The sequence below is a fragment of the Peromyscus maniculatus genome, chromosome 18, assembly GCF_049852395.1.
Source record: "Peromyscus maniculatus bairdii isolate BWxNUB_F1_BW_parent chromosome 18, HU_Pman_BW_mat_3.1, whole genome shotgun sequence".
Taxonomy (NCBI): domain Eukaryota; kingdom Metazoa; phylum Chordata; class Mammalia; order Rodentia; family Cricetidae; genus Peromyscus; species Peromyscus maniculatus.
This window is the reverse complement of record NC_134869.1, coordinates 300,536-328,494: the sequence shown is the minus strand read 5'-3', so window position 1 is coordinate 328,494 and position 27,959 is coordinate 300,536. Positions and strand designations below refer to the sequence as shown.

General features: G+C 41.1%; 2 protein-coding genes across 12 annotated transcripts in view; one reads left to right on the top strand and one right to left on the bottom strand.

Moving 5' to 3' along the window:
• LOC121826150 (uncharacterized) overlaps nt 1-27,959 on the top strand; it is a 219,419-nt gene that overhangs the window by 35,154 nt on the left and 156,306 nt on the right. For 5 of the 11 annotated variants that reach the window (XR_013045760.1, XR_013045752.1, XR_013045751.1 and 2 more), the window contains one exon: nt 19,447-19,602. The exons of 5 other annotated variants lie outside the window; for them this stretch is intronic. The gene's annotated coding sequence lies outside the window, so the exon portion shown is untranslated. Of the gene's footprint in view, nt 1-19,446; nt 19,603-24,659; nt 24,778-27,959 lie in introns of those variants that run through there. One more of the 11 variants, XR_013045749.1, reaches the window with a different exon arrangement.
• Nucleotides 14,827-25,057, bottom strand: LOC143269348 (disks large homolog 5-like). Its single transcript, XM_076554420.1, has 7 exons — nt 24,887-25,057; nt 22,731-22,893; nt 21,106-21,237; nt 19,852-20,035; nt 16,754-16,869; nt 15,703-15,797; nt 14,827-15,535 (listed from the first exon to the last, which is right to left on the bottom strand). Exons 1-7 carry the CDS (start codon nt 25,017-25,019, stop codon nt 15,387-15,389), a joined length of 972 nt encoding a protein of 323 aa, XP_076410535.1. The 5' UTR covers nt 25,020-25,057; the 3' UTR covers nt 14,827-15,386.

Here is a 27,959-nt window from a genome sequence, read left to right as displayed (position 1 = left end):
ATCTATGCCACATTTTCTTTACCCAGTCCTCTGCTGTTGGACATCTATGTTTGTCTATAACTCAGCTATTGGGAATGATGCTGCAATAAACATTACCATACAAGTATCTCTGTAATGTGTTGACTTGGAGAATTTTAGGTAAATACCTAGGAATGATATAGTCAGTGCATGTGGTAGATTTCAAATGTTTTGGTGAACTTCCATACCAGTTTCCATAGTGGTTGGAGTAGTTTACATTCCCACCTGCAGTAAATAAGGTTCCCTTTGTCCATAGCCTCATCAATATTCATTATTATTTTATTTATCACTTTGCTAATAATTGCCACTCTGATTAGAGTGAGATAAAACATAATATTTTGTTGTTGTTGTTTTTGAGACAGCAAGGTCTCACGCATGCAAGGCTGGACTCTCTCTATAGCCTTGACCTTGAACTTCTTAAATTCTTGCCTCTAACCTCCCAATTTTGGGGATTATAGGCATGTGCCAAGACACTTGATTTATGAGGTGCTGGGGATTGAATTCAGAGCTTTGTCCATGCTAGCCAAGCACTCTACCCACTGAGACACACCTCCAATCCTTGAATGTAGTTGTAATTTGCACTTCTCCATGGTTAGTGAGGTTAAATGCCATCTTCATGTGTTTATTGGTCATTTTTGTTTTATCTTATGGGGACTGTCTGTTCATTTTATTAGCCCATTTATTAGGTTGCTTGACTTATTTAGTATTTCTTTTCATTTTTTTAGTTCTTTATGTTTTTAAAAATTAGTGCTTTGTGAGATATTTAGCTCTTCAGATTTTATTCCATCCTAAGCTGTTTCTTCATCTGACTGTTTCTTTTGGTGTGCAGAAATTTTTTACTTCCTGTTGAAAGCTTGACTCATCCAAGACTGCAGAGGCCCTGATGAAAGTACAAAAGGAACATTGTTCTGTGTCTTCACCCAGGGTCAGACTTGGCAAGGCCAGTCTAGGACTGGTGGCCAGGGCCTTTAAGGGGTTAAGGTTTTGGTTCCTAAGAACTTGGGTTTTTCTCCTGAAGAGGCTGGATTTATCAGTCTCAAGGCTGTTGTGTGCTCCGTAAATGGTGCTCTTGAAATGGCCTGTGTTCCCCTTGTGCAAAAGGCTTGGTTAGCCTCCTGCTTACCTCGTCCCATTGTACGACAGTCTTCTGCTGACTCTGTCCCATTCTTCCCTCTCACTTGGTTCAAAGATCAACTCCTACTAGACCTTAATGTAATGTAATACCTAAACAGTTTCAGAGGTTTAGACCATTCCATCATGATGGGGAGCATGGTGGTACACATGATGCTGGAGCAGTAGCTGAGAGCTTCATCCTGATCTGCCAGCAGAGAGGGAGAGAGAGAGAGAGAGAGAGAGAGAGAGAGAGAGAGAGAGAGAGAGAGAGAGAGAGAGAGGGGGGGGGAGGGGGGGGAGGGGAGGGGAGGAGAGGAGAGGAGGGAAGAGAGAGAAGAGAGAAAGCTTTTTGCTTTTTTTTTTTGACTAAGAGACATGTCTGCTCCTCACAGTATCATTCTTCTTCAAGAAGACAATGGACATTGAAGAAAGTCAATATAGTGTTTACTTTATTTGTGGCAAAGTTAGCCACTGGGTAAGAAAGTGACCTTACATCAATGCTGACAGTATGTTGTCTAAAATGGACAAGCAGGACACAATAAAAGGACTGATGCACCTTGCAAAGACAAAGTAGAAAGGCCCTTCAGAAAATCCTGCTTCACAATGAGTCTGACAGATATGCTAGGCCTGTAGGCCAAAGATGGATGTCCCAATGGTGCGGAGAAATCTTGAGTGACTATCCAGGCAACCAGCTGTTTCTGTTATTTCTCACATTTTGTGGAAGTCACTTAGTTATAGTTCCTGTTTACTCAGTTAATATTATTTCCTTCTCAGGTCTCTGAAGGAGTTGAACATTAGATAGTTATAGTTTTCCTTGTTGAAGAAGTTTAGAAAAGAAACTCACTAAAGAGGTGTAAAGTATATAAGATTGAAAGACATCAAAAGATAGTTTTTGGTTGGTAATACAAATTAGGATAGAAGGAGAATTAGACACAGTCCTTCAGATTCACAAAGATAGGATAGATAATGGAGTATTTTTTCTGATTTTGTCATGAAATGGACTAGTCATTTTTGATGTATTTATTGCCTGTGTATATTGTATATAGTTATTGTACTTAGTGTATTTATTGCCTGTATATATTTATATAGTTATTGAATTTGTTGTATGTAGTTTTTCTTATATTAGTTATAACACTTTTTTACTTTAGACCAAAAAAAAGGGGGGGAAATGTGGTGATATTTTATTGTGCTCTAACAAAGCTTGCCTGAAAATCAGAAGGAGGAGCTAGCCATTAGTTAACTATAGAGGTCTGGAGGTCTGTACAGACAGAAAGGAAGTGATAGAGCTGGGTGAATAGAGAGTGTGATAAGGTGGGGTGAGAGAGGTACATACTCTCTTTTGGTGGAGTATTTCATAGGGTTAAGAAGTATTGGCTGGGGCTGGACAGATGACTCAGGAGTGAAGAACAGTGACTGCTCTTCCAGAGGACCCAGGTTCAATTCCACATACACACATGGCAGCTGACAACTGTCTGTAGCTCTAGTTCCAGGGGACCTTTGCACAGACACACACAGGCAAAACACCAATGTACATAAAATAAATAGAAAGAAAGAGCTGGGCGGTGGTGGTGCACATCTTTAATCCCAGAACCCAGGAAGCAGAGGCAGACAGATGTCTGTGAGTTCGAGGCCAGCCTGAGCACTCGGGAGGCAGAGGCAGGCGGATCTCTGTAACATTGAGGCCAGCGTGGTCTGTAAAGTGATTTCCAGGAAAGGAGCAAAGCTACACACAGAAACACTGTCTGGAAAAAAACAAAGAAAGGAAGGAAGGAAGGAAGGAAGGAAGGAAGGAAGGAAGGAAGGAAGGAAGGAAGGAAGGAAGATAGATAGATAGATAGATAGATAGATAGATAGATAGATAGATAGATAGATAGATAGATAGATAGATAGAGTAATTGGCTTCCTACTCTGCATCTCTGATTTTTCAGGTTTTGCCCCAATATCTGACTCTGGGTGATTACTTGCAGCTTCAAGTGACCATGTTTAGGACTGACTGTCAACACACCTATCTGTCCTGAACCAGACAGCTGGAAGAGGCAGCCTGTTGGTGCAAGACAAAGCCTACTAAGCCTTTGTCTCAGTACAGAAAATAAAAAGGAAGACAGAAGTTGGCCATTTGTATTACTTATCAGTTCCTCTTTATGTATCTGCCTCTCAGGGAAGACTGTGGAATTCCTTTTCCCTCAAATTAATGACTTTTTTGAGGTTAATACAGGAGTATAGGTATGGGATTACTTATGGGAATATGAATAACTATGTGTGGCATCACAAAGGCTTACATTAGAATAGGTGGCTCATGAAGACTGGAACTCTGAATGTGTCTGCATGACTTGTTTGAAGCTGAATGAGACAGAGGGTCTCATTTCTTCAGTTCTCCTTAGTTACCACCTATTTAACCTTGGGAGCGGAAGGACATTGTTAATCCTGTAAGTTTCAGCTTTTCCATCCATAGTTTAATTGCTGAGTATTATGAACCTTCATAGAACTTTCTGAGACTTAAGGAAATAGCCCTACCCAGGGAAGAACACACCAGTTGGATACTCAATATCAAATGGTCAGTCCTGAAAACATGCTAGCTATACAGAATGATTGGTTTACAGTTAGGGAATATATATATATATATATATATCTCTTAATGCACATATATGTATATGCATGTAGCAACCATTAATGAAAATAGAGGTCATAAATTAGAAGCACACCAAGGAGTAGTGTAGTGAGGGCTTGGAAGGATGAAAAAGAAGAGAAAATAATGCAATTATAATCTCAAAAATAATAGAAAAGTATTTCATAAAAAGGAAAATTGTTAGACAACATTTCACCCTTTCCTTAAAAATGTTGGTTGTTTCTACAAGTTCACATTCTCCCTTAGAGCTCTGCAAAGGCACTGAAGGCAAACACCAGTCCTGAAGTTCATTTTATGTTTGACCTCTTCTGTTAGCACACCTCCGTGCTCTATCATGCCCAGTGAATTGGCCGTAAAGCACTGCTTCTCTCATATATTTTATGAAGAAAGCCCCATCCTTCCTTCATCATCTTCAAATGTGTCTGAGACCTCCGCTTGTGATAACCAAGCATCCCCAATGCTTCCTGTGAGCCAGTCCATCATGATATAATTTCTCTCAGATTTCATTAGATTACATAGCCTGTATTTCAAGGAGGTTTAAGTAAGTGCCTCACCTACTTTCCCACTTCTGTTGCACTCAGATTGATCTCGTCTTTTCTCATAGCCTACAATCCCATGAGCCAAGCTTTGACAGGAGGTTTCATTGATCTTTTGAAAGTCTTTTCTAATTCAAGTAGTTGAGAGAAAGAATACTCCCCAAGACAAGCTCTTTTTGCAGGCCATTTTAAGGCTCTCAAAAGAAAGTTCTAGTATGGATTTTCCTTTTGTCTGTATAAAGGGTTGAATCTAAGTGGCATCTTCTGTCACCGTTATTCCCAACAGAGAATTACACTCTAATTGTATACAAGTGTACTGAATTTTGGCCTAAGCAATTTTAACAAATGCAGCAGTTTCATATATGATCTTGATTTTTTATCTTCCATGAAAATTCTAACTTATGATTAACTCTATTTTCTAGCTTTTTTTTTTACATCTTTCCACTTCCATTTAGAAAATTCTATGGATTTTACCTCTTAACAAAAATTTATTTAGTTACAAAACCTTTTTTGTGAACTTCATGGCAGAGAACTAATATACATTGAATATCTCAACTCATTGAATTCATTATATATAAATTGCATTTGTCATAAAGAAACAAACTTAGATTGTGTGTTTACAAGTTACTAAAGTATAAAGTTGTTAAGATGTTGGTTTTGTGCTTGTTTTAAACACAACTCGCATTTTTAAACAAACATTCTTTTGCACAAGATTTTTAGTGTCACAGCATCAGAGATCTAAGGAATGTCACATTTTAGCAAGTGTTGTGGAAGACAGGGATTACAAAGACTTGGGGTGGAGAAATATGGAGAATGAAACCCACAGAGAAAAGTTTTTATATGTTATGACGTAATGAATATTTACTAAGGCACTGTACAAACTCAGGCAGGCAAAAGTGGTTATAATATCCTGGATGAATAAGGGAAGAGCAAGAAGAAGGAGAAATAGAAGAGGAAGAGTAGTAGTTCTAGAAGATGGACCCAAGGTTGGATGGATGGATAGGGGTAGATAGATGGATGGATTGATAGATAGAGATAGGTGATGGAAAGTTAGATAGTTAGATAGATAGATAGATAGATAGATAGATAGATAGATAGATAGATAGATAGATAGATAGATAGATAGATGCACATGTACCTACATACATACATAGACAGGAGTATATACAGTTTTTCAGTCTATACAGTACAGTAGTTACTGAGTCCACCAAAGAGAGAATGGACCCAGAACATTTGTCCTTTTTTCTATATTGGTCAAAGAACTAGATCTGGGTGAAGAATCTAGAGCATTGAGCTCAACAGCACAAGGACACCGTATTAAATAACTAGTCTGGAATCTTTTAAGTAAAGTGGAGATGCAGCAAGTTGATGAAATGAAATATAGAAGTGCCTGCAGTTGAAAGGTCAGAATGAGATGGTTCATTCTAGAATGTTAATCAAGGAAAGTCAGAATAAGGAAAATTAAATATAGGAGGAAGTCTGACAATGTGTGACTTTATTTGTTAATGCTTGAGTGATTGGCATTACACATCATCCTTGAAATTAAAAATATAATACAATGGGATCCTTCTTTGAGAAATCATTTCCACACTTGATGAAATATTTTCTATTACATTCAACTCTCTGAAATCTTGTAAGAAAAACAAACATTATGGACCATGTTTATGTTAAATGAATTACAAAAAATTTCTGAAGCAGATTTTGGGTTAGTCCAAGCTTCTTGGTAGGAAGGGTTACTCCTATATTATTTTTGAGACTTGTTTTTTTTTTCCTAAAAATATCAGCCCAAGTCAAGATTTGAAGTTATATCAGGCCACAACAATATGCATTATAATGCCATTTATATTATGCTATGTCCATATTCATTGGTTACTCAGATGAGAGCTTGGATCATATGGTGAGTGGCACATCCTGGCGTGCATGTATTGAGCATAGTTCGTGTTGTAAATAAAATGTATGTGATCCACACAGTTGGTACTCAGGAGGTCAACTTACATCTATAGATGAAGTCTGTGAATCTAAGATTTTCTTTCTTTCCTTTTTTTTGTTTTGTTTTGTTTTGTTTTTTGAGAGAGGGTTTCTCTGTGTACCATTGCCCCTTTCCTGGAACTTACTTGGTAGTCCACGCTGGCCTCAAACTCACAAAGATCCGCCTGGCTCTGCCTCCAGAGTGCTGGGATTAAAGGTGTACGCCACTACCACCCGGCTGAGACATTAGTATTCTAAAACATTCAATAACCACAAAGGCTATTTAACTTCTGAAGTGCCTTTGAAATTTTGATCCTTGTAAGAATATTATATTGGGCCGGGCGGTGGTGGCGCACGCCTTTAATCCCAGCACTTGGGAGGCAGAGCCAGGCGGATCTCTGTGAGTTCGAGGCCAGCCTGGGCTACCAAGTGAGCTCCAGGAAAGGCGCAAAGCTACACAGAGAAACCCTGTCTCGAAAAACCAAAAAAAAAAAAAAAAAAAAAGAATATTATATTGGGATAAGTATGTGATGATTGCTGTAACTGGTTAAATGCTAAAACCTGAACTGTCCACAGTGGTCTCAGAGCACTAATGACTAATAGCCTTAGACCTGAGAAGTGCACGGGGCACAAAGGACAGACTCTCAAAGGCACAATGCCAAGAAGAAACATGGCATTTCAGTGACTCACCCTGGAACCTTCCTTGGTGCTTTTTCACTGGTTATTTCCAGTGAACTCACTCACCTGCATGGCAGAGTAACTTCACTTTTGCCTTTTCCCATGAATTACTCTGGACAAGCAGTGTCTTCAAACTACACACACAGCATCCCTCCTCCCATCAAGAATTCTTCCCACAACAGTGAGCTTTTATTAAGAGTGTCTTTCAGATGGGCCTGGCAGCTGCAGCCAACAGGGTCATATAGGCCCGGCAGCAGCCGGGAGAGACATACAGGCCCAGTGGCAGCCCACAGAGGTAGACAGGCCAGGTGGCAGCAGTGGTGGCCAACAGGGACATAAAGGCCCAGCGGTGGCCTGCAGAGGTAGACGAGCCCAGCAGAATCAACAAGCAGAGGTAGGGACGCCTCTAACCCCAACACCTGGGGAAGAAGCTATCTCCGTGGGATGGAACCAGAATGAATTTGAACACTCCGTCTGAGGACAACCCAGGGCTCAGCTGCTGATCTTGCAAAACCCAACAACTTTGAGGTATTGGTGAGACTACCCCGCTCAGCTGAAATCCACGCGGGAGAGGATTCACATCCCTACAGTTTGAAGTCTGAAGAAACAAGAGCAGCTGAGGAGTTGACAAATGAACAAAACGTGACCTGGGAACATAGAAGAAGGTGCTGCCCAGTCACCAAACCAGATCACCAGAATCATAAGTATATACTTCACCTACTGAGATCAGCTGCCCCTGAAGAAACAGCCCAATAGCACCAATTTAACCAAGAACTCCTACTGAACCAAGACTAAAAATTACAACAAGGGAGGCACTCTCAGACACAGACACCACCTGCACCGAGCAGAGGAAGAGATAAGTAGACGCCAGTGCAAAAATACAGGCAACAACATAAAGACTTATATGGCAACATTAGAACCTAGTGATTCTACACCTGCAAGACCTGAACATACCAAGACAGAAGAAACAGAAAAAATCAACCCTAAAAACGACTTTAAGAAGATGATAGAGGCCCTTAAAGAAGAAATAAAACATTCCCTTAAAGAAGAAATAAAAACTTCCCTTAAAGAGGAAATAGACGCCAGGAAACAATCAAATTGAGGGCTGAAATCAACGAAATAGAAAACAAGAGAATACAAAAATCAATGAAACAAAGAGTTGGTTCTTTGAAAAACTCAACAAAATGGACAAACCCCTAGCCAAATTAACCAAAACGCAAAGAGAGAACACCCAAATTAACAAAATCAGAAATGAAGGGAGACATAACAACAGACAATGAGGAAATCCAGAGAATCATCAGATCATACTTCAAAAACCTGTACTCCACAAAAATGGAAAACAGGAAGAAATGGAGAATTTTCTGGATAAATACCACATACCAAAATTAAATCAAGACCAGATAAACCATTTAAATAGACCAATAACCCCTTAAAAATAGAAACAGTTATCAAAAGTCTCCCAACCAAAAAAAGCCCAGGACCAGATGGTTTCAGTGCAGAATTCTACCAGACTTTCAAAGAAGAACTAATACCAACATTTTTCAAAGTGTTCCACACAATAGAAACAGAAGGAACACTACCAAACTCTTTTTATGAGGCTAAAATTACCCTGATACCCAAACCTCACACAGATGCAACAAAGAAAGAGAACTACAGACCAATCTCCCTCATGAATATTGATGCAAAAATACTCAACAAAATATTGGCAAACCGAATCCAAGAATACATCAAAACAATTATCCATCACGACCAAGTAGGATTCATCCCAGGGATGCAAGGATGGTTCAACATATGAAAATCAGTCAATGTAATACACCATATAAACAAACTGAAAGAAAAAAAAACACATGATCATCTCCTTAGATGCTGAAAAAGCCTTTGACAAAATCCAACACCCCTTCATGATGAAGGTCTTAGAAAGATCAGGAATACAAGGAACATTTCTAAACATAATAAAAGCAATTTATAGCAAGCCAACAGCAAACATCAAATTAAATGGAGAGAAACTCAAAGCGATACCACTAAATTCAGAAACAAGACAAGGCTGTCCACTCTCCCCATATTTATTCAATATAGTACTAGAAGTTCTAGCTAGAGCAATAAGACAACAAAAAGAGATCAAAGGGATACAAATTGGCAAGGAAGAAATCAAACTTTCACTATTTGCAGATGATATGATAGTACACATAAGTGACCCCAAAAACTCTACCAGGGAACTCCTACAGCTGATAAACTCCTTCAGTAAAGTGGCAGGATACAAGATCAACTCAAAAAAGTCAGTAGCCCTCCTATACACAAATGATAAAAGGGCTGAGAAAAAAGTCAGAAAAACATCACTCTTTACAATAGCCACAAATAATATAAAATACCTGGGGATAACACTAACTAAACAAGTGAAGGACCTTTTTGACAAGAACTTTAAATCTCTAAAGAAAGAAATTGAAGAAGATATCAGAAAATGGAAGGATATCGCATGGATAGGTACGTTTAACATAGTAAAAATGGCAATCTTACAAAAAGCAATCTACAGATTCAATGCAATCCCCATCAAAATGCCAACACAATTCTTCACAGACTTGGAAAGAAAAATACTCAACTTCATATGGAAAAACAAAAGACCTAGGATAGCTAAAAGAATCCTATACGATAAAGCAACCTTTGGAGGCATCACCATCCCTGACCTCAAACTCGACTATAGAGCTATAGAAATAAAAACAGCTTGGTACTGGTATAAAAACCGACACATGGACCAATGGAATCAAATTGAAGACCCTGACATTAATCCATGCACATATGAACACCTGGATTTTGAAAAAGGAGCCAAAACTATACAATGGAACAAAGAAAGTATCTTCAACAAATGGTGCTGGCATAACTGGATGTCAATATGTAAAAGATTACAAATACATCCATATCTGTCATCATGCACAAAACTCAAGTCCAAGTAGATCAAAGACCTGAACATCAACCCAGTTACACTAAACTTAATAGAAAAGAAAGTAGGAAGCACTCTTGAACGCATTGGCACCAGAGACCATTTCCTAAATAAAACACCATCAGCACAGACCCTGAGCACAACAATTAATAAATGGGACCTCTTGAAACTGAGAAGATTTTGCAGGGCAAAAGACACAGTCAATAAGACAAAAAGACAGCCAACAGAATGGGAAAAGATCTTCACCAATCCCACATCTAACAGAGGATTGATCTCCACAGTTTATAAAGAACTCAAGAAACTAGACATCAAAATACTGAGCAGTCCAATTAAAAAATGGGCTAAAGAGCTACACAGAGAATTCACAAAACAAGAAATACAAATGGCTGAAAGACATTTAAAGAAATGCTCAACATCCTTAATCATCAGAGAAATGCAAATCAAAACACCTCTGAGATACCACCTTACACCTGTCAGAATGGCTACGATCAAAAACACCAATGACAGCCAATGTTGGAGAGGATGTGGAGCAAAGGGAACACTCCTCCACTGTTGGTGGGAATGTAAACTTGTACAACCACTGTGGAAATCAGTATGGCGGTTTCTCAGAAAATTAGGAATCGAACTACCTCAAGACCCAGCCATCCCACTCTTGGGCATATACCCAAGGAATGCTGATTCATACCATAAAGATACATGCTCAGCTATGGTCATAGCAGCACTATTTGTAATAGCCAGAACCTGGAAACAACCTAGATGCCCGTCAATGGAAGAATGGATGAAAAAAAATGTGGTACATATACACAATGGAGTACTACTCAGCAGAGAAAAACAATGAAAGCATGAAAATTGCAGGCAAATGGATGGAACTAGAAAAAATCATCCTGAGTGAGGTAACCCAAACCCAGAAAGACAGTCATGGTATGTACTCACTCATAAGTGGGTTCTACATATAAAATAAAGAACAATCAGACCACAACCCACAGAACCATGAAGGCTATATATATATTGCATCCCTAGGACGACTATGGCTTATAATAAATTTCGGTTTTACTCAATTATTAAAAAAAAATAGCCAAATGAATGGAAACACATGAACTATGACCCAAAGGCTGAGGGGACCCCAGCTGGATCAGGCCCTCTGAATAGGTGTGACAGTTGATTGGCTTGATCAGTTTGGGAGGCAACTAGGCAGTGGGACCAAGTCCTGTGCTCATTGCATGAGTTGGCTGTTTGAAACCTGGAGCTCATGTAGGGACACTTGGCTCAGTCTGGGAGGAAGGGACTGGACCTGCCTGGTCTGAGTCTACCAGGTTGATCACAGTCCTTGGGGGAGGATTTGCCCTGGAGGAGGTGGGAATGGGGGGTGAGCTGGGGGTAAGGGAAGGGTGTGGGAGGGGGGAGAATAGGAGAACCCGTGGCTGATATGTAGAACTGAATGGTATTGTAACATAAAATAAATAAAATTAAAAAAACAAGTGTCATTCATTTGAAACAAAATTCATCTCAAATTTTTCACAATGCACTTTAATAATAATATTCTCTAACTTTCAGAACCACAAGAAAACTCTCTAAGGCAGAAAGCCATGAGTTGATCATGGAAAGTACCAGGGAAGGGCCAATGAGATGCCCAGTTGGGTGGAAGGAAAGAGCTTACTCCTCCTAATTTGTTCATTGACCTCTATATAAACAGAATGACAGAATGGCATGATGTATTTTGTATGTTCATTCTCTATCGTATGTATTTATGTATTTCCCCCTCTCAAAATAAGTAAATGGATATATGTTATTATTTTAAATTTGATCGGTAGATTTCCATACACTTGTCATATGAAATAATTAATTTTTAAAATAATGAAAAAATTGATGCAGCTCATAACTGTTTGTAACTCCAGTTCTTGAGGAATCGACACCCTCACACAGGCATACATGAAGGAAAAATACCAATACATGTAAATTAGTGAATAAAAAATTAATTTTTTGTATTTGATAGTGGTGTCAGGAGCCACAGAAGCATCCCACAGAAGTAACTAACCTAGGCTCATAGTGAACCACCAATCAGGTAGCTTGCATGGGACTGACCTAGGCATTCTGCAGATATTTTACAGTTGTATAACTTGGTCTTCTTGTGAGACTCCTAACAGTGGGAGCAGGGCTTGTCTCTATTGCCTGCTTTTGGACTCCAATCCTCCTACTGAATTGCTACATCCAGCCTTAATAGAAGAGGTCATGCCTAGTCCCACTGCAACTTGTTATAACATGGCAGACAGTTATTCATAGGAGACCTGCCCATTTCTGAAGAGAAAAAAGAGAAGGAGGAATGGATGGAGGTCAGGAAGAGTGGAGGTGGGTGGAGGGTTGACAGGAGGGGATGGAGGTGAAATTTTGGTTAGGATGTAAAAACAAAAATAAACAAATAAATAAAAATATTCATTACAAAAGAAGGGAGAATATTGGTGTTTATCATATTTAAATTTGAGATACTAAAAAAGTATCCCTCAAGGGACATTGCCACTTACTCTAACTTTATAATGTGCTTGTAGTTGTACAAGGATAGTTAAATCATGCTAGGCATAATTTTGAGCTGGTCTAATGCATAATGTGTTTGTCTTGTACTTGGAATAATTATATCATGTTTAGGGATTATTATGACCTGGTTATTTTCCATTTGGAAATTAATCATGATATAAAAAAATATAATTGTGTGTCAAGTTCACCTGGGGTGAAGTTGTGATGGCTCTTTTTGGTTGTGAAATTTACTACATCTGCAATTAAGCAAAACCCAAATATGGAGGGGCACACCTGTGAGGTATTCTTGCTTAATTTGAAGAGAGATGATACACATGTAATCAGATCTTTGCATAAGGAAGATATTCCTTTAATCTAGATATTGATGGAGAAAGAAACACCTTTCCCTCAGATGTAAGAAGGGGGATTTTGCTCTTTATCTGCTTGCTCCCACCTTGCTAGCAAGTTCATTCCATCACTGGCACTGGAGCCAACTTCTTTGGGATTCCAGACTATACTAATGATGGGTGAGACATCAAGTGTAGTGGACTGAGAAACTGTTGGATTCTTGGACTTTGTCATCATAGCCAGCCAATGTTCAAATAGCTGGAGCACAGCCTCTAAGTCATTCTAAAAAATAGCCTTCTGTATATATAGAAATTCATTGAATAAGTTGTTATCCCAATGGAACCATGACCAATGCACCAGCCAGGTAGAGAACTTTTAGAGTAGTTTGGGTCTCACAACAGCCTTATCTCAGTTATAAATTCCACACGGTCACATTCCCTTAACCAGTGTTTTAGGTGATGCTTTGATGCTGGCCTACTATGTTTCTATACCTTCTGGGCAAGAAAGTAAAATAACACAAATCTGAAATTTCTCAAACGGAACACACAGTAATCTAATTAAATGAGTAATTATATGAGATGGAGAGATTCTAGCATAAGTGAGGAATTAAAAACCAGATGTCTTAGCTTCAGTGGTGTAAGACCTGGAACCCCCCTCCCCCACATACAGGAAGATCAGAGGTCAGTAGGTTCTTCTTACCCTTGATGTGAGAGCTCCAGTCTGGAAACCCAGGGGATAACTTTCTTTACACATTAAATCTCTGCCTCACTGTCAGTCTCAGGAGTCAGATCTATTCCAGAGGAGCTTCACCAGAGTAAATCAGTCTCTGGAAGAACTTTCTCAATAGAATCTGAGATCTGCTGTGGTAACAGAGCAGCATCAACCACTTCTCTCCTTTTTCAGTCTTGCACAGAATCACTCTGCACCACAGACATGTGCCCCTGATGCAGGCTCCATCCACTCCACCTAGTCATGAGGTTCCTCCCAACATTGCTTATCAGACCCTCAAGAGGGATTCCTCATCCTACCTCCACCGCCAGGACGGTCTTCTCAATATTTATTACATCAGACAGGCTTAATAGGTGTTGTCAACCTAGAAGAGATCTAGCAAATCTGTTCCAATCTGACAGTCAGTGACTGGGGCAGGATCCTGATCCTATGAGAGCCCTGAATGAATGTGTGGTAGCCTAAGACAATTAGCATGCCTGTCCCTATAGTTTTCAATAAACTTCAGTCTTTGGTGGGGAGTGATCCAATCCACCTAATACAGCACACAGGGCTGGGAGGACAAGGGTCTATTACAGGACTGTGGAGATGGCTCATCCATTAAGAGCATTTATTCCTGTCTCAGAAGACTAACAGGACAGACAGCTAACAAACCTTTTTAATTTAAAATGCAGGTAGATTCTGCCCTCACCTGGCCTTTGTGGGAATTGCATGTATGTAGTGGCAAAACACCCATAAGTATAAACAAAAGCGCCACAAAATATCCTAAATTGTCTTGCAGGAAATCAGCTCTGCTGTTCACTTATCACTCATGATATATTTCAAGAAAACCAGAGGCAGATTTCTTTTTATTTCCTGATTTCCTTTATACAAGTTTAATGAGCATTCTCATTTCCTGAGTGGCTTGGGACAATATACTTGTGTTTCCCTTTAATTTGGTCTACATGAAGTTCCGTGAACATGTGTGTACAGTGTACAACATTTTACTCGTAGCTAAATATATGACCTCAAGGATACAATATGTCTAATTTTTCTATTATGTAGTGGGTATACATGAGGTAGGCTATAAACCAACATCCAAGAAGCCACCCACTTGTGTAGCCCCGAGGCCCATGGCTGGGAAATCTGTGTGCAGCCCAAGATTCCAGGAACTTACTGAGATACATCCAAGCCTGTGATTTCTGGGTTTGCAGGCATGTGAAACCTCATCTAAGAGCATTTATTCCTGTCTCAGAAGACTCACAGGACAGACAGCTAACAAACCTTTTTAATTTAAAATGCAGGTGGAATTTAATTTAAAATCCAGGTCTCTCAGGAAATGAGAACGCTCATTAAACTTATATAAAGGAAATCAGGAAATAAAAGAAGAGTCTTAGAATGAAAAGTTTGAAATTTATTTTATTCATAAAATACATTCATTTTACTCAATGGGAGTTTTCAAAACAGCAGTCATTATATACAGTATATAGCCTTAGCAAACTATTAAAGCAATGACAAGAAGAAAAGTATAACAAAATTTAACACAACCTTAAACGAAAATGAATAAAACCAAAAAACCTAAGCATAAATATCCTAAGATATAAACCAAAAAAAAGGAAAATTTCAGTTTCCTTTGGAATTTCATTATGGAAGAGCAAAAGAGGTGAGGAACTGGCGTATTCTCTGTAGTGAATTATCTTCAGCTACACGTGCCCATGACATGGCTTCAGCTTTAGCACTGCACTAGAGAGAATCTTATGCTTTTGGTGTGGTCTGTCTGGATGGCAGTGTGACATTAACACAGTATTCCTTGTCAGATTTCCATCACATATGGAGTCAGGGTTCTTAGTAATTTGTGTTGTGTTCTCTGTATATTAGACTTGTTTTTACACAAACTTTTATCTGGGGATAGTGAGCCAACAGATGTGGATCCGATTATGGCTGGACCGCCTCATGGTAGGTTGATATTTGCCTCACGAGTGAGTTCAAAGCTGAAAAGAGGTGGCATTTTCTGAGGAGGCCTTGAACCTGGAGTGTAGAATGTCATGCCTTCAGGGTGTCTTTGGCTTCTTCCAACCTTCCCAGTCTCCTTAACAGGTACTGTCAGGGAAAATCAGAAAAGAAAATACGATTCAGAAACAGTTTTGCTGTGCACATGGCAAGAAAATCAGGGCCTATTCATCCCTAGTAAACAAAAGTTAAGGAAGGAAACACACCCCATGAACACCCTGGCTGCTGGGGATGGGGCTCAGTGGTGGCTGACTTGCCTGGGACATAGTGTTTCTGCTTCAGCAGCTCCATCTGCAGGAGGCTCTCATCCTGGGCTGTGGTCTGCTTCAGTTCCTGCTGGAGGTTTTCAAACCTAGGGGAGAAAGGCAGCTGGGACACAAGCCTGGGGGACCTGCCATGTCAGCTTTTGAGCCCTCATCAGATCTACTCAGCTAGACAATCGAGCTTTACCTTTCAGCTGAGTTCATTCCCTGCTTCCCCAAGGCAAAAGGGTCAGAGAGAACCCGGGCAGGATTTTTTTCCTCAACTTTTAAAAACTCCTAGAAGTTGAACTGGAAAATACACACTGTGCTGGATTAGGAAAAAACAGCATATTTCTCCAGCAATCCAAAGACATCATTTTTGAGAAATATCAGTTTGACAAGGTCTGAGGAACAGGTCAGGAGAAATGTTGCTGTCCTTGATTAGATACCAGGTGAATGAGAACCTCTTGGACAACTCTATGCCTGCCCTCTAGTGGAGCCTACACAGCAATGCAAAGAAAGCTCTGATTAATCCTACAGCCCATACCCCTGCATGGGATTAGCTTGTCAACTCCTACTCTGTTTGTGACCAGAGTAAATCTTCGCATGAGAAACTGATAAACACTGCAGAGAGCCTGCAATCAGCAGAAATGTGCTGTATTCAAATCTGCTGAAGGGTAGACAATTATCTCTAAACGTGATGTTCCTGATGGAAAATAAAGTTGCAGGAGGACACACTTTCCTTCATGATTGATGATTCCCCCTGTAGGTTTCTGGATGCCATGGGAATATTTGGGAGGAGATCTAATGTTAGATTTGAGATGCTCATAGCATACTAGAGTTTTCAGACGGGAAGAAGGGGACACAATCCCCATAAGACCAAGGAGAAAGCATATTGCTTCCTAGCCGGAAGTTCCTGTTGACTGAGACAGCAATTGCACTCTGAGGTGTTCATTCACTGGCTGTGGTTAGGAGCTTTACCAATTGAACAGAAAATCAGAGGACAGAGATCAAGGTACAGTGGATCCACTTAGATCCCCCTGCTTCTGGAAGCCTGAGCTCCTACCTCATCTGGGACACAGTGAAGTGATGCTGCAGCTTTGCTGCCAAGTCCCTTTGCCGGGTGAGCAGCTCCTTCTGCTTCATCAGGGACTGAAGATCTTCCTCAAGTCTTTGATGTTCCTGTTCATTAGAACATTGTGTTTTTAGGAGAGGGTTGTCTGCACCCCTGTACATATAGACACATGCACATACACACACACACTCTTGAACACACACATGTACATGGATGCACACATACAAGCACACTACATTGTCTCCATGTTTGCTTTACCAGAAAACACTGATGTAATATGAGATCACCTGGGATACTATGAAGAAACAAGTGACCTCTCATTAACCCACAGCCTCTCTACCCATATTCCAGTAGAGAGAAAGGAAAACGCAAGGTCCTCTGAACACAGTGATGTGGAGAAGATTGTGAACTTTTACTCTGTTTAGATAATTTTTCATTTTATTTTTATGTTATATGTGCAGGTGTTGCCTGCCTGTGTGTCTGTATAACACATGCATGCCTGGTGATCTGGGAGAAGAAGTCAGTATGCAGATCAGTCAATGTAATGCTTGCCTTGTAAACCTGTACACAGACAGGTGAACCCCAGGGATCCTTTACCAGTAATCCAAGCTCTCCTAGCAAGTTCTCCAGTCTGTGAATTGAAGGCTTAGTTCCCCAGCACAGGACCACTGGATGGCAATGGGCCAGCCCCTTGCTCTCACTCAATGCTTCCCAGTGCCTCCAGGGAGGGCAGCTTCCTCCTAAAGAAGCTCTCTAAAGCACAGGTTGCCTCAAATTAGGCCCAAAGCAACATGCTCAGAAACAAGAAAATCTCTAAACTCAGAAGTCTATATTAAACTTTCCTCCAAGTAAGATGACTGTGTCAGGGATTTCTTTGAGTAACAGAAGGTTGACTAACTCAGCGAAAGGATTGCATGTATTATTCCATGTTTAACTATATTCCATGGACCACATTGTATGTTTGCACTCATCAAGGATGTGCATCTGAGTAGTTTCTAGTTGGGGGTGTTCTGATGAGTCCTGCTGTAACCCTGTTGTCCTCTCTTCTCTGTGGACACCTACTTTCCACTCTGGAATCAATGGTCCACTTGGAATCTGCATTCAATATTCTGAATTATTTTAAAGAGCTTCTCACAAGGCTACAACATCTTACACTCCTACCAATATCTGATAGTTCTCATTTCTCCCAACCTTCCTTCAGGCCGATTTTAACTCAGTATGAAGAAGTTTGGAATAAAAGCAGTTTCTGAATGCTGCAGACACAACATGGAGTGGGTGCTTTAGAGTGTGATGAGCCTAAGGGGTGCACTGAGACAGCCTCTTCTCACACCTCAGCATAGCTGTGGGACTTCTGCTGGGCTGAGATGCAGTCACAAGCACCTCTGCTGTGCAGAATTTCTCAGGGAATAAAGTCCAGGCCAAGCTCCAAGGACAAGGTTAGCTGAACCAAGGTTAAACAAAGGTGAAAGGAAAATGGCAGCAGACAATGAGGAGAAAAACAAAACAGGATGCAGGGAAGTCATCAGTGGTCAGCCACCATTCACCCAGAACAGAGAAGGACACAAACTCTCAGGCAGCCTTTCCTGCCTCTCAGTAGCTTCTTTCTCACCTTTATAGACCCTATTACTTTGTTTTTATCCAGAGGATTTCTTTGCAGATAAATAATTCTGCCTCAACCTGAAAAACCTGAAAATACCTGAAGAACTTTTAGCCTTCATCAGTTTTCTGTCTTTTGTTGTAGTTAACTGTGTGGACATGCAGAATGATGGACAACACCATCTGTTCTTTGACTGATGCAAAGTGGTACTAACCAGATTAGGCACAGTACTTTCTCATTCAAATCTGTCTCCACCATTCTTAAAGATGTCCCATTGTTCTGTCAGTGAGTGAACATACACATAGAGGCTCAAGCACATATTTTCATACCCACAAAATTACACATAAGAAAACACACAAATACACACACACACACACACACACACAGAGACACACACACACACACACACACACACCTCTCTTGAACCCAGAAGGGGAAGGGACGAGGCTGGAATGTTGCAACTCTTTTTGTACTACAGGGAGAGGTAGTGGATCCGCCCTGCTTCTACAAGCTCTTAAACACAGCCAGGCTTTTCTGCCCTGGCATGAACTTGTTTCCCCTCCTAGGGCAGTTTTTATAGCAGACTCACTGATTGTACAGATAAATAACAACCTCTGCACAAATGAGTTTGACCACACAAGACCAAGTGCTCATGGAAGAGGGCTGGACATGAAGCCTCCTGATAGATCCAAGTTGACCCATCATAGTCTCCTCACTAAACCTGCCCAGATTCTGACACAAAAGACATTGATTGCACTTGCGAATGGAAATCACCATTGTCATTACCCAACAACTTTTGACTGGATTACAGTGCATATGATGTGAAAACCGCCCCAGTTAAGTCAGTAGGAGGCTACTTAGGTCACCCATAGCACTTTCCTGAAATGCAATATTCTATACAACTATTAGGAGGAGTCTTTCCTAAGACACAGCTATAAATATGATAGAGTGAGCATCAAAATGTCAGGTTCCATGTGTGAAGCCAGTAAAACAAACCAGACATTTCCTGGGAAGTTACTTCTATGCCGTGAAAGAAAAGAATTCTGCTTATTAATTTTAAAATAGATCCATTGCTTGATTTTTGTAGGGGACGTTCCTCCTTCCATGCTGTTCGTGCCTCTGATCTCATATGACCCCTGCCAAGCAAATGAGACCCAGACCCTTGACCTCACTCACTCGGATCGCTGTGCTACTCCCTAAGTGACTCCCATCATAACACCGTTCCCACCATACTGACACATAGGTGAGTGACATGTGATTTACTCTTCTCCCTCAATGGACTGCAGCTTCTAGCAGAGCAGTAGGGTTTCCTTGGCAGTCATGCAGTGCCTTCCAAGAGGCTAACTCCCCTGAAAGACTTGTGAATGATCACAGAAATGAACTACTGGATGGCATGGGTCAGGTGGATAAGTGAGTAGAGAGTTACATGGGTGTGTGTATGTGTGTGTATGGTTAGACAGGTGGGCATCTTGGCCCTGCTGCTTCAACCTACCTGCTGCTGCTTTGTCCAGAGGTCATACATCTTCTCAAGAGCCTCCTCACAGAGCCTCCTTGCCTCCTTGCAGGATTCTTGTAGTAAAATCTGCTCCCCATGCAGCTTTCTGTTGTTCTCTTTCAACGTGCTCACTTTTTCCTTTAGCTGAGTCCATTCACTCAGGAGCTGACAGTAGAGGGTGCTGAAATGTCACCAAAAATGATGAGCTCTACCTCCATCTGCCACTCCTGCCTCCTAATACCATCCTTCCTGCAAGGTCCCATGTCCCCATCCCCATGAACCCTGGGCAGGAACCGGCATTAGCCATGGCAGCATCACTCAGGTGCAGGCCAAAGCCAGAGAATACGCAAATTACAGAAAGATTCAAACTACTTCTGAACACGCTGACAGCAAAAGAGATCCATGTACCTATGAAAACTGGATCCCCCACTTCCTCCACACACACCCTGGTGCTTAACTGTTCACCATATTGGGGAAACATGAGCAGGTAGAGGAAAACCATGCCCTAAGGGGGACAGAGGACCCAATGGGAATACATTCCATCCACGTTTCCCATAGAAACCAGCTCTGTAAGCTCCTGCCAGAGCCACAGAAACCATTCATGGTTCAAACCATGTTTTCTCTCTAGAAGCTCCAGAAGTTGACAGGAAAATGTTGGGAGGGGCTCTCAGACTCTTCACTCTTAGGAGAACTCAGTTTAGGAGGCAGAAGTCTAAGAGCTATAAGGCAGGCTGCTTGCTAAGAGGTAAATAGTCTAGAACCACAGCCCAACTTTGTTCAAAGGTGAAGAAGGGAAGAAGCTGCTGTGGGATATCTTCTGTATACTGAGAATAAGTGTTACTCCCATTGGTTAATTAATAAGCTGCTTTGGCCTATGGCAAGGCAGGATGGAACCAGGCAGAAAAATCCAGAAGAGACAGAAAAGAAAGTCAGAGGTGGAGGAGATGCCAGCTGCCACCCAAGGAGAAACATGCCAGCAGCTTGGCCATGCAGCAGCCATGTGGCAAACATAGATTAATAGAAATGGGTTACTTTAAGATGATAGAGCTAGCTAGCCAGAAACTTAAGCCATTGGCCATACAGTTTGTAAGTACTATAAGCCTCTGTGTGTGTCTTTGGGACCATTTGGCTGCAGGAGGTGGATGGGACAGATTCCTCCTGACAGATGCATCAGGCAGGACTGGAAAAACTTCAGACTACCAGAAGGAGTCCTTAACAATTTCAGGGGTCCCATCTAAATTAGGCACTCACCGGTAGGAGTTGGTGTGCTCACTCAGCTCCTTGCACTTGTACGAAGCCTCACAAATTTCCTTGGGGAATTTCTTTACATCTGACATCTCCTTCTTATGCTGTGTTTTCAGCATCTTCAGCTCATATTTCAGCCTGTGGTAGGGCATGGCCCCAGGAGCAAAGAACCCCATGAATACAGGTCTCAGGAACCACATAAATCAAGATTCTGTTTTATACTACCCTAGCCCACTGGATGTCACACCATGAATTCTATACTGGACCTCCTGATGTGCATTAGACTTGCCTCACTGTCCCATGGCCTGGAAAGGCTGGGTGTCAATAGGGAAGGAGACAGGGCTACATGAGCTCCCTCAGTAGACCTCTAGGAGCAGACTAGCTGGCTAAGAAGGTCTGAGCAGTCTGTGCCACAGATGGGGGTGTATCTGAAATCTGAAATGACATTCCCACTGTCTTGAGAACAGAGATTTTTCTCCTTACAAGGATACCCAGAACTCATGATCTGTATTGCCATGGGGAGGCACTACATTCAGATGGCTTTATAAACACCCAAGGGGTTTCCAATGAGGGACCAGGATGAGCACAAAGGCTGAGAGCAGTGATGCTCAATGTGGGGCTCCCTGGCCTCAGCACTTCCATCACCAGAAATCCTTGAGACATGTGAATATTCAGACCTACTATGAATCTCTGACTCTCAGGATCTGAAAGGACACACACACACACACACACACACACACACACACACACACACACACACACACACAGTAAGTGAGCCTCTCAGAGCCAGTACAGAACACACTCAGACACACAATCCTCAGCACAAGGAGATTTATTAACCTAGCAGTGCAAGCATAGTTTGGGAGCCTGTCTCTTGAGCAGGCGAAGGCTCACAGCAAGCAGCAGGCTTTTTTAACAGTGGGTTTTTAAGTAGAGAAGTTTAAGTCTGTGCTGGGTAAATTGTTGAGCTCTGATGGGACAGGTTAGCCAGTGTAACCAAGTAATGAATTTTGATTGTTGAACTTTGGTGTTTAGTTTCAAGAATGAGTCAGTGTCCACAAAAGGGAATGGACTTTGGGGACTAAATTTAGGAATGTTATCTAATGGTTTATCAAGGGAAAGGGAAGTGAAAAGGGCAAAACCTGCCATTGCCATGTTTGCAATGTTTGGGCCCCTTAGAGAGCACTTCACACACATAAGCCCACACACAGGATGTCAAAGAAATGCACGTAGGGGGCATTGCCTCAAAGTATAAGGAACAAGACCAGAGAGGAGCAGGGATGAACTCCAAGCCTTCCAGACACACAGATGGACGACAAGGCCTTTCAGCCTGTTCCCAGAGCAAAAAGCAAAAATAAATAGATAGTCAAATATAAACACTCAACCCAGAGCACCAAGCATCTCCTAAAAGCCGATGTCTGTCAAGGCCTCTTGAAATGCATGTTGTGATCTTACACCCTACTGCCCCTCTGTAGATTGTGATTCAGGCCACAGGCTCTGCTTTTTCATTTGGAGGAATCAGAACAGCCTATGTCCTATCTCACTCCTACAGGCTTCAGTTCTGCCTCTCAAATGCACTCAGGACACAGTAGGGTCAAGACAGTTACCAGAGAAAAGGGCATGATGAATACCTGTTGTTCAACTCATTGTTGTTATAAAGGGCCAGGAGTTCCAGCAGTTCATTCCTCTCATTGGTCATCATCTGTAGCTGAAGGGTCAGTTTATCCACCTGGTTCAGCTGCTTCTCCTGCTCAGTGAGGAAGAAGGGTGTGGATGATGCCTTCCTAGTAGTCCCTGTAGGTACATAAACACAGTGAATTTGTACAGACGAATGGCATAGGGCCAAGAGACCATGTGGAGTCCCAAGAGGAGGCCTGAGGAAGAGGAAATGCATGGCACCCAGTGAAGCCCTCAAAAATCAGAGCATCTATCCTTAAACTGGGGACCATAAGTCATGTGTCTGTCTCCAATCTCTGAGGATAGATATATGCCTCAGGCCCTCCTGCAGCCCCACTGTCCCTGAAAGGCATAAGCAAGGCAGGTCATGTTGGTTTGGAATTGTCAGGTGATACCTGATGTGATGCAAGAAAGTCCTGGATTGCCTGGTGCTTTGTACCTCCCTGCCCGATAACCTGTGTGCAGGACTAAAAGACACTGAATGTCTCAGACCTGGGTACATGGATGGAAAGTTTTGCTCTCTGGTATTTATATCAGATATCCATGAAACCTACAGAAATCCACTGAGAATAAAGTGCAGCAACATGCTACCCTGATACCTCATTAGTGGTTCTATGCCTCCTTTGGCATTCTTTGACAGTCAGAATGAACTGAAAAAGGTCCTAGCATAGCACTGCATCCTTGACCATTCCTGGCCCTCTGCCAACTAACCGTCAGAAACCTCCACTTTGGATCTGCTCTTTAGGGACCCAGAGAAGCAGCATAGGCGCATGGCTTCAGATGATTACAGCTACTGAACCCCATTACTAGAAGGTCCAGTTCTGGCCTCAACTCCTCCCTAAAAAACCAGAGATCTCTCTTCCAGTCAGTATGCTCAGTCTTGCCAACATGTTGATTGGTGAACCCTATACACACTTAATGAATGCCTCAAGGGCATTTGGAATTGTAACAACACTGGTGATTTCACAAAAGATGCCATGGGTTCTCCAGGATACAATAGAATTTCCAGAGAAGAGACTGTAGGGTCACTGCCAACACCTTTATCTATTTGATAACAAACTCTTCCCCAATTCACCAAACGCCAAGCTGCCCTTTCCAGGAGCCTTCCCTGAGACACAGGGGAAATCCTTCAGCACCTCCTCCTTCCAATCCCGAGATCTCTCTGATTGATTAGAATCTATTTCATTCTAATTCAATAGTTCATCATGTATGGAGGGCAAGACTCATTTTCCAAACTGTGCCCAGGAATGGCTTTTCTCTTCCTGATGATCTCTAACAAGATGAGAAATAAAGGATGCTAAGAAATTAGCTCAGTATAATGGGGATGGAAGATCAGTTGCACGAGGTGAATAAGCACATCAGAGAAGATCCACGGGGCAGTTACAATGTATGAGGATAGTGGAGGATTATGTGGGTCCTGTCAGAGCAATGATAAGTCACATAGGTAAAGATGAAAGTTTTACCAAAAGCGTCAGGAGAATACATTCCATCCATCATGAGGTTAGCGAACTTGTTATCAGCCACTGAAAGGTGTGACTGAAAATACCTATGAACTGGGCATCCACAGGTGAGCCCTCTGACACCAAGAACAAATACTTAGAGGAAGAGTGATGTCCCAGTCCTACACTCAAGGTAGAGGGAAGATGACTGGCTAGTGAGAGGGCAGGAACTCAGAAACCTTAGGGGTCACTGACATGCAGCAATACTTGGTAGCTCCTGCCCTGCTAGTGGTTGTTATTTAAAATGTGAGAACCTCTAGCTCTGGCCAGGGGACATTACTCTCTCTGTTATTATTGACACACACCAAAAGACATCCAGTGTGTGTGAGTTGCTCGGCTGTTATTGAAACCTCTTTAGTTCCCATGTGCTTCCTTCCCACTCAGAGTGAAAGCAGAGGGCCCTCAACAGAACAGCTGCAGCCTTGACCATCCCTGGCTTTCTGCCAAACTAACCTTGAAAATCCTCAACTTTGTTCTGCTCTTGAAGAACTCAGAGGAGCAGGTAGGCCCATTGCTTCTCAGAAACTCTCACCTGCTTAGCCCCACTCCTGGAAGGAACAGCTCAAGCCTTCCTCCTTCAAGAAGCTCCCCATCCCTTTCCCAGGACTCACTGAGCTTTCCCCAGAACCATTTATTTCTTGATGTGTGACATGGAGACTGAAGGCCATCTTCCTTCTGCCTCCCTTTGGTCTCCCTGTGCTCTCCATCCTGTCTCCCAAGAATCCTGTTCAGTCTAGACAGCATGTCTGTAGGTGAAACACAAGAAACTGCACAAATGCCCCAATGACAGTTGGCGTTGCCACAACACTGGTGACATCACATGGAATGCCAGGGCTCTCCAGGATACAGTAGAATGTCCATGTGCTGATGTCACCTGGTATAGCTATTTCATCCCTGTTACATACCTCACCCAAAAGTGACTTGAAACCAAGGTGCCATTTTCAGGATCCTCTGGATTCACAATGGAAGCCTTTAGGTAGATCCTCCTTCCAAAGCCAGAAATCTAGGCCTCTGCTTCATTAGAAACTTTATCTAAGTGAAGTTGAAAACTCACTTTGCATGCACTGTCCAGGGTTGGATTTTCCCCTCCTTAAGATTAATAATCAATAATTTGAGAAAGAAAGGATGCTTAGAAATGAGGTCAGGATAAAGGGGAGTAGTAGGGATGAGACCTCTGAAGTGAATATTCACCCAGGGAAGATCCTCAGAATTTTAGAGATTGGTGGGCTCAAAAAAAGTTACATAGTTAGTTATGAAGATTCCCCCAGTGTTAGTAGAGCTCACTCAAGCTATGAGGTTGTTAGTGAGATGGTATCTTAGTGTCATTTGATTTGCATTTCCCTCTTGGCTAAGGATTTTTAGCAATTCCTTAAATGTCTTTTGGCCATTTAATATTCTTCTATTGTGAATTCTCTGTTTAGATCTGTACCCCATTTTTTAAGTTGGATTATTTGGTATTTTGATGTCTAGTTTCTTGAGTTTTTTTTTATATTTTGGAGATCATCCCTCTGTCAGATGTGGGTTTGGTAAAAATCTTTTCCCATTCTGTAGGCTGTCATCTTGTCTTGTTAACTGTCTCTTTTGCCTTACAGAAGCTTCTCAGTTGCAGGAGGTCCCATGTATTAGTTGTTGCTCTCAGTGTCTGTGCTACTTCTCTTCTATCAGGTTCAGTGTAATTGGATTTATGTTCAGGTGTTTGATCCATTTGGACTTGAGTTTTGTGCATGGGCACAGATAAAGGATCAATTTGCATTCTAGCATGTGTGAATGCCAGCACCATTTGTCAAAAATGCTTTCTTTTTTTCATTGTATAATTTTAGCTTCTTTGTCAAAAATCAGGTGTTCCTATGTCTTTAGATTAAAGTCAGGGTCTTTGATTCAGTTCCATTGATCTATGTGTCTATTTTTATGCCAATACCAAGTTGTTTTTAAATATAGCTCTATAGGAGTCCTTGAGGTCAGGGATGGTGATGCCAGACATTCCTTCATTGTACACGATTTTTTTTAGCTATCCTGGGTTTTGGTTTTCCATTTGAAGTTGAAAATTGTTCTTTGAAGGTCTGTGAAGACTTTTGTTGGGATTTTGATGGGAATTAAATTGAATCTGAAGATTGCCTTTGGTAAGATCGCCATTTTTACTATGTTGATTCTACCTATCCAAGAGCATATGAGAGCTTTCCATTTTCTGATATCTACTTCAATTTCTTTTTTAAAAACTTAAAGTTCTTATCAGATAGGTTGCCCCAATGAATTTTTGTTGTCTTTGGCTATTGTAAAGGTGGATGTTTCTCTGATTTCATTCTCAGGCCATTTATCATTTGTATATAGGAGGGCTACTGATTTTTTTTGAGTGTGTTAATCTTGTATCCTGCCACATTACTGAAAGTGTTTATCAGCTGATGGAGTTCCCTGGTGGAATTTTTGGGGTCACATATGTATACTGTCATATCATCTGAAAACAGTGAATGTTTGACTTATTCCTTTCCAATTTGTACCACCTTGTTCTCCTTTTGTTGTCTTATTGCTCTAGCTAGAACTTCAAGTCCAATGTTGATAGATATAGAGACAGTGAGCAGCCTTGTGTTATTTCTGATTTTAGTAGAATCCCTTTGAGTTTCTCTTCATTTAGTTAGATGTTGGCTGTAGGCTTGCTGTATGTTGCCTTTATTCCATTTAGGTATGTTTCTTGTATCTCTGATCACTCCAAGACTTTTATCGTGAAGGGATGTTGAATTTTGTCAAAGGACTTTTCAGTATTTAATGAGATGATTATGTGGGTATTTTTTCTTGTAGTTATATATATAGTAAATTCCATTTACAGACTTTCATGTGTTGAAAAGGATATAGAAAAGGTAGGTCAAAGGGTAGATTATTGAATCTACACTGAAAAGAAAAAAGAGAGGATATAGATATGGTAATATAGAAAGTTAGATTTTTGAATCTTCTTTTAGAATGGAACTACTAGTTTTAAATATTTCACATTGGAATGGATTTTTGTATATTGTATATAAATTATGTATATTGATAGAAATTTGAGATTGATTTTGTTAGAAAATACTTCCACATATATTTCTAGTCTTGTCCAATGTATCATGCCTATACAGTTCATTTCACAGTGCAATGCAGTTTTCAGTCCTTGAAAGTAATTGCCAACTATTTAGGATAATAAAGAAATGCAGTTTAGTAGATAGTCATTACAATCAAACCTGTAGTCATATTAGGTCTGTTCTCAAGGTCAAGCAGAAATATATTTTAGATAGACAGGTCATCTTAAAGCACTTCAGAGATCTTCAGAATATGGCATTGAAAAATGATAACATAGATTTTTTCTTCTTTTTTATGAGTCAGAAACATGTAGGCTCCTCACAGTATCCATCTTCTTCAAGAAGACAATGGGCATTGAAGAAAGTCAATATAGTGTTTACTTTATTTGTGGCAAAGTTAGCCACTGGGTAAGAAAGTGACCTTACATCAATGCTGACAGTATGCTGTCCAAAATGGACAAGCAGGACACAAAAAAGAAGACTGATGCACCTTGCAAAGACAAAGTAGAAAGGCCCTTCAGAAAATCCTGCTTTGCAATGAGTCTGACAGATATGCTAGGCCTGTAGGCCAAAGATGGATGTCCCAATGGTGCAGAGAAATCTTGAGTGACTATCCAGGCAACCAGCTGTTTCTGTTATT